The following is a 7693-nucleotide window of genomic DNA, read 5'->3' as shown; positions in this document are numbered from 1 at the left end:
GAAAATTTAACAGAATGGTAGATATTTAGATTTTAAAAATTTTACGGATACAAGTTTAAGAATATATTAAACCTTGTGTGGGAATATGTCCTTTTTTTATAATCAAAGACTTTGTCTGTATTTATTAGACCGTATTTATTAGATAGATAAATCTAAAATATAATGATCAATTCAATCACTAAATTAAATAAATCAAAATTTTAAAAAATATAACAGAGATTCAAACATAAGTGTTCGCTTCAAAGTTTTAATGCACTAGATGGGGTGAAAATAAGTTATTTTGGGAATAAGTCTTTTGGCCTAAACGTAAATGATAGAAACAGGGAAAAAAAGCTATCTGTCATAATTTATAGGACAGCCACTCCGTACTTGTACTTCTGATCACATATTCACATTATCAGTGCTGGAAAAAGAAGTAAAAATTAAGACAAACACACAAAGGTACATTTAGATTCAGTCTTTCCAGTACTTTCAGCCAAGAATCCTATGAATCCTCAACCAAATGGCTCTAAACAACACATCTGCCTTCTCATGAGTGCGAAGAGTCATTTTCATTAGTTGACAAACCCATGAAGCTTTCTTTCCAGGACTTCTGTACATATCTGGCTCATCATCAGATAGAAAGACATGAGATCGGATAACCTCTCCACTGTCATCTTCCCCATCACATTTCGAGCTATTCTGTCTCTCTCTTCATTCAATTTCAGTCTCTCCAGGTAGGAATTTGCATTCCTCACTGTTGCACCCATTTGCTTCAGCCTTTTCTCTTGTTGCAAACTCAACGCCGTGTTTGACTGTCAAATTAAATTACACAAAATTATAAGGTTAATATTCTGAAAAATCTCTACCGTGTTTTATATATAGATACCTCAAGCAAATCTGCCCCGGTTTGAATTACTTTAGATTCTTTTGACGGATTCATCGCACGGCCAGACATGTAAATGTCTCTTGCTAATGAGAAACTCTTGATTATAGTTTTTCTTTTGTTCTCCAATTTTCGGTTTAGAAATATAGGCTCTGGGATACAAGTTGAATTAGTATTAAGCTTCTTCTGATAAGCTATGACCGCTTTCACAAATTCCTGCACAATTTACACCGGAATCCAAAATCAATAATTTTTACATTATCTGTATATTGGAATGTTAGAATATTTTTTAATCGTGAGCAAACATTAATTATCATTTTAATTTAATAAAATCAGATAATTGAATAATTTAATGTCAAATGGACAAACTTAAGTGATCAAATAAAAATAAACCCAATACACAATTTGGTTAGATGACACTAGTGTGAGTTTTATAATTCGGTGAACTTTTGATGAGATTTCACTGACCTATTATAAATTGATTAGATCTTTTCTCTGAAATGAATATAGTGTAATTTTTCTTATTGAAAATTGTTAGAGGTTTCAGGAGGGAAAACATTCGAATTCAAGTAATTTCGGGAGTTTTATAGATTTAGATTGTATCATGGTGTTCCAAATATTCCTATAACTTAATAAATCAATTTCATTTAGTTATTTAAAATTAATCTTACATAGAAATCTAATTTAATTGGATAATTACAAACCTCATAAGCAGATGGGCATCCTGGATAATCAAATTCATCTAAATAGGGCTGCCTCATTCGTTCGGGATGAAATTGGAGTCCCATTATGAACTTACCCTGTTCAGGATTATATGCATAAGGATCATAGAATCCCTCTATCAAACCATCTGGAGCAAAAGTGTTAGCAAGTTGAGCTTGTTTGTATTTTTTGGTTAAATAATCCAAGTCAGCTGTAGTAGTTAAAAATCAGTTGTGTTTTGTTTAAAATGTATGATGATCCTGCTTTTAAGGATTTTTTGGATGCTTTTTACTGCATCAAGTATGATTGACATTTATTAAAGCATGGTGTAAAAGCTTGTATCATATAAAAAATATATATATGTATAAAAATCCTTCATCATAAAATAAAGGTAATCATCAGTTTCTTTCATGCTCTGTGTTCTTCTGAAAAATCTTATCTATAATTTTTTCTTCTTCCTTGGTTCCACCTGTATACAATGGAGAAAACTATCATATTTGGGCAGTAAAGATGAAAGCCTTCCTTAGAGGAGTTGGATTGTGGCAGTTTGTTGAGGAGGAAAAATAGCCTCCTCCTTTGGGGTCGAATCCCACTCTAAATCAAATAAGACTGCATGAAGATGAGGCAACTAAAGCTCTTAGAGCACTACCTGTTCTTTATCAAGGTGTAACAGATGCAGTATTCACAAAGATTGTTGCTTGTAAAACTGCCAAAGAGGCCTGGGACAAGCTCCAAGAAGACTCCCAGGGTAATGAAAGGTCAAGGCAAATGATGGTCTTAAATCTTAGAAGAGAGTTTGAAGTACTTAAGATGAAGGAGACTGAATCCATACAAGAATATTCTGACAGAACCATGAAGATTGTTAATCAGATTAGATTGATGGGAGAAAAATTATCTGATGAAAGGATTGTTGAAAAAATCTTGGTAAGCATTCCGGAAAGGTATGAGGCCAAGATATCTTCTCTTGAAGACTCTAAGAATTTTTCAGAGTTAACTTTATCTGAAGTGGTTAATGCCTTGAAAGCTTAAGACCAAAGGAAAGCTTTGAGAAGGCAAAAAGAAACCATAGAAGGTGCTTTTAGTGCTAAAACAAATAAGAAGAAGTCCAGCATCAGTCCTCACAAAAAATCCTTTGGTGAAAAAAAGGAAAAATGGAAACAAGCAGGAAGTGAGAGCCAAAAATCTGGAGATAAGAGAGGAAAGTATTAGTCATGTCCTCATTGCAAAAAGAGAAACCACTCTCCAAATTTTTGTTGGCACAAACCTAATGCTAAATGTAGGATCTATAACCAATTTGGGCATATTGATAGAGTCTGCAAAAGCAAAGAGAACAACTCACTTCAGCAAAGTCAGCAAGTCCAAGAAGTAGAGAAGCAAAATGAAACAAGTGAGCATTTGTTTATGGTGTCTAATTGTGATACAACAGAAGAACATACCATTTGGCTAATAGATAGTGGATGTTCAAACCATATGACATATGACAACGATCTATTGGTGAAGCTTGACTAGAGAAGGGTTATGCATTGCATTTTGAAAATAAAACATGTGTTATAGTTGATCTTGAAGGAAACAGATTAATAACTATAGAAATGCATGATAAAAACTTCAGCATTAATTGGAGACATACTGGCTATAATGCTTATCAACTCAATGAAGTGAATTCCACTCTTTGGCACAAAAGACTTGGCCATTTTAATTACACTACATTGAGTAAGATGCATTCTCAACATATAGTTCAAAATTTACCTGCTATGAGTGAATGTGACAAAATTTGTGAAGTTTGTCAGCTAGGAAAACAAACCAAACTTCTTTTCTCAAGCAGTACCTCTAAAGCCTCTGAAAAACTTTAACTAGTTCACTCAGACTTGTGTGGCCTTATGGAAGCAAGGCTCTTTCTTTGAATGGAAGCAGGTATTTTCTGATTTTCATAGATAACTATTCAAGGCTCACCTAGATTTACTTTCTGAAGCAAAAATTTGAAGTTTTAAGTAAATTCAAAGTGTTCAAAGCAGAGGCTGAAAAACAATCAGATTACAAGTTAAAGGTACTCAGGTTTGACAATGGGTCAGAGTACACTTCTAAAGAATTTAACTCCTTCTGCAAGGATGAGGGAATTTTGCACCAATTGACAACTCCCTATATGCCACAACAAAATGGAGTAAGTGAGAGGAAAAACAGGACAATTATGGAGATGACTCGATGTTTAATGATTGAAAAGAAACTTCCTCAAATGTTTTGGGCTGAAGCTGCCAATACTTCAGTTTATTTGTTAAACATGCTGCCTACAAAAGCTTTGGATTATAAAACAGCCTTTGAAGCATGGCATGGCTTTAAGCCATCAGTTGAACATTTAAAAGTCTTCGGGTGTGTTTGCTATGTGCATATACCTAGTGAAAAAAGAACTAAGTTGGAAGCCAAGTTTGAATCGAGAATATTTGTTGGCTATAACAACTTATGTAAAAGGTATAGAATATATAATCCCTTGATTGAAAAGATGATAATTAGAAGGAATGTTAAATTTGAGGAGGAGGCTACCTGGAACTGGAAAAGTGAGAAAGAAACTCAGCTAAGTCAGAATTTGAACCTTTGAAAACAAGAGATGAATTTTGCTCAAGTGATGAAGAAGAAATTCCTGCAGCTAAATGGAGATCTTTAAATGAAGTTTATAACAGGTGCAATGTGGTAGTTGCTGAACCTACCTATTTTGATGATGTAGTAAGTCAAGAAAGGTGGAAAATAGCCATGGAATCAGAACTGGAAATGATTACCAAGAATGCAACTTGGAGCTTGGTTGATAGACTTGAAGATCACAATGTCATAAGAGTAAAATGGATTTATAGAACCAAGTACAATCCAAATGGTTCCATAAACAAACTCAAAGCTAGATTAGTTGTAAAAGGATATCTTCAACAACCTGGGATAGATTTCTTTGATACATTTGCACCTGTGGCCAGGTATGATACAATCAGAATGTTAATTGCTTTGGCTACAAAATTGGAATGGAAAATCTATCACTTGGACATTAAATCAACATTCCTAAATGGGGTTCTAAATGAAGACATCTTTGTTGAACAATCTGATGGCTTTAAAATACCAGGCTAGGAAGGAAAAATATACAAATTGCATAAGGCCCTTTATGGCCTTAAGCAAGCCCCCAAAGCTTGGTATTGCAAAATTCATTCTTATTTACCAGATCAAGGATTTGAGTGCAGCTTGAATGAATCCACCCTATATGTGATGAAAAAAAGGAATCACTTGGTATTGGTTGTTTCATTGTATGTTGATGACCTCTTAGTGACAGGAGGAGACTCAAGTTCAGTAGCCAAATTTACTGAATGCATGAAAAGGGAGTTTGACATGACTGACCTAGGTAAAATGAAATATTTTTTAGGTATGGAGATAGATAAGAAAATAAATGGTATTTTCATTTCACAAAGAAAATATGTGCATGATCTTCTTAAAAAGTTTCACATGAAGCATTGTAAACTTGTCTCTACTCTTCTGGTGGTGAATGAAAAATTCAGAGAAACTGACTCAGATGTGAAAATTGAAGCTGCTGTATATAGAAGCCTAATTGGTTCCTTGTTGTATCTATGCTCTACTAGGCTAAATATCATATTTCCCACATCTTTTCTGTTAAGGTTCATGCAATCACTTGGAAAGAATCACATGTGTGCTGCAAAAAGAATTCTCAGATACATAAAGGGAACTGAAAATTTTGGCCTCTGGTATTCAACACAAGAAAGAAGTAATATGTTGGGATACTCGGACAATGACTGGGCTGGAAGCTTGAAGGACTTTAAGAGTACTTCAGGCTATTGTTTTTCTTTTGGAAGTGTTGTGTTTTGCTAGAATTCAAAGAAACAAGATGTCATTGCTCAATCTTCTGTTGAGGCAGAATATAACTTGCAGTGCAACAAACCAAGCCAAATGGTTGATAAAATTACTTACTGATTTAAATCAAGATCAGCAAGGAAGTGTCACCATATATGTAGACAATAAGGCAACCATTGCTATCACAAAAAATTCAGTTCTTCACGGAAGAACAAAACACATCAATGTCAAATATCATGCAATTCGAGAGGCTGTGAGACTTGGAGAAATAACTTTGATGTATTGCAACTCTAAAGAACAATTAGCCGATATCATGACTAAAGCACTTCCTAAAGCTAAATTTGAGCTACTTAGAATGAGACTTGGACTTGTGCCAAACAGCTTAAAAGAGGAGTGTTAGCAAGTTGAGCTTGTTTGTATTTTTTGGTTAAATAATCCAAGTCAGCTGTAGTAGTTAAAAATCAGTTGTGTTTTGTTTAAAATGTATGATGATCCTGCTTTTAAGGATTTTTTGGAAGCTTTTTACTGTATCAAGTATGACTGACATTTATTAAAGCATGGTGTAAAAGCTTGAATCATATAAAAAATATATATATGTATAAAAATCCTTCGTCATAAAATGAAGGTAATCATCAGTTTCTTTCATGCTCTGTGTTCTTCTGAAAAATCTGATATGTAATTTTTTCTTCTTCCTTTCGATTCAGCCAAATTACTTTTGAATTTGAATTCTATCTTCTGGTTCAGCATCTCAACAAAAAGCCATAGGCACAAAACGTTGAGCTAATCGCTTAACACCTTGATGGTGATAACTATTAACCCAAATCTTCACTTTTCCTTCCTCCAAAGAATCCTTAAACCAATCATGCAAAGGAGTTTTCTCCACCACCTTTACTGCATGCCTGTGCCCATCATAATTATGATAATCAATGTGCCCAACTCTCTGACTTTCAGCATATTTTTGTGAGACTTCCTTCTCTACATCCTGGTAAAGGGTGCCTCCACTGGCAACATTTAACACTTGGGACCCTCTGCATATACCCAGATATGGTATTTGTCTTTCCAGGCAAAGTTTTGCGAGCCTTAATTCGATTAAATCCTTTTCCTTATCGATAGCAGTATCACTTGCATGTAGTCGCCGAATTTTTTCCAATTCTTCCGGAGAAAGACCTGAAGTTTCATCTTCGTATAACGACGGGTCAATATCTTCTCCTTCACAGAGAAGAACACCATGAATCGGCTTAAAGCTGTCTAACAACGTATGCACCCCATTAACTCGAGGTACTATAACTGGCACTGCATCGTAGCCAAGTATAAGATCAAGATGATATTCACCTAAAAATCAATCACAAAATTTCAAAAGTTTTCATCAATATTTCACAAATTGAATGAAAATGATTAACTATGATGTACTAAAAGAGAAATGGAGATAGTGTACCAACGAAATCTACAAATTTGTTCCTGCGAATAGTTCGTCTGGAGACGATGAGAACTCGAGGGAGAATCACAGAGAGATTAGGAGAAGCCATAAGGATGTATCGATTAGATATCCAAGCTAGATCGTCGGCTTTTTAGTGTACGTTTTGGTTCTATTTAAATGAAGGGAAATTGAAATTTTTACCCTTATTGTAATTCGTGTATACATAAATGCCACTCATTCTAAAGCTTAAACAAATATACCACAACAGTAATCTACTTCTCCAAAATACCCCTCCTACTTTTATGCAGAGATTCTCTTTTTTTTTCTGTAACTTTTTCTCTCTTATTCCTCATCTTTTAAGTGATAAAAGAATCATACAGAAAATAGAATAAGTGCTTCAAAAACAAAAGAAAGAAGAAAAAAACTGAAAAAGGAAATAGATTCCAGATCAAGAATTCTTCAAAGTAAGGATATAAAAAAAGGTAACCCACAAAAATTCAACTACATCCACTTTATACCTTGGAAGAAATGACGATCAAAGAAGATCATTTAGTAGGATTTAACTAAAAAAAATAAAAGATTGACATTTAACTGAAAAAAACTGAAATAAAAAAAAAGTTAAAAAGGATTGACGTTAAAAAGGTTGGCCGAAAATAAAAAACTTTTGAGGGTTGGCGCGTTAAAGCCAACCCTTTTATATAATATAATTATATTATATTATGATATAATTATATTTTAATTATAATATAACTATATTATATAATATAATATATCAATTATATTTTATATAATATAATTATATTTTAAATATATTATATTATATAATTATAATTATATCATAATATAATATAATATAATTATATTATAATATATTT

The 7693-nt window shown here is 33.3% G+C and overlaps 1 protein-coding gene across 1 annotated transcript; it reads right to left on the bottom strand.

Moving 5' to 3' along the window:
• Positions 1–412: 412 nt before the first annotated feature.
• LOC123197991 (putative glutamine amidotransferase GAT1_2.1) lies at positions 413–6927 on the bottom strand. Its single transcript, XM_044612549.1, has 5 exons — positions 6837–6927; positions 6155–6733; positions 1570–1742; positions 869–1081; positions 413–794 (listed from the first exon to the last, which is right to left on the bottom strand). The coding sequence occupies exons 1-5, from the start codon at positions 6925–6927 to the stop codon at positions 555–557; spliced, it is 1296 nt and encodes a 431-aa protein (XP_044468484.1). The 3' UTR covers positions 413–554.
• Between the last annotated feature and the right edge of the window lie 766 nt (positions 6928–7693).

Source organism: Mangifera indica, chromosome 15 (genome assembly GCF_011075055.1).
Source record: "Mangifera indica cultivar Alphonso chromosome 15, CATAS_Mindica_2.1, whole genome shotgun sequence".
Lineage (NCBI taxonomy): Eukaryota > Viridiplantae > Streptophyta > Magnoliopsida > Sapindales > Anacardiaceae > Mangifera > Mangifera indica.
This window is presented reverse-complemented; position numbering and strand designations above follow the sequence as displayed.

Bases quoted from the DNA above. Each gene is read 5' to 3' on its own strand.
- LOC123197991 (XM_044612549.1), bottom strand. From the start codon at position 6,927: ATGGCTTCTCCTAATCTCTCTGTGATTCTCCCTCGAGTTCTCATCGTC. The intron at 1,082-1,569 runs GTTTGTAATTAT...TAAATTGTGCAG, and splicing joins GATGCCCATCTGCTTATGAG to GAATTTGTGAAAGCGGTCAT. The intron at 795-868 runs GTATCTATATAT...TTAATTTGACAG, and splicing joins CCGGGGCAGATTTGCTTGAG to TCAAACACGGCGTTGAGTTT.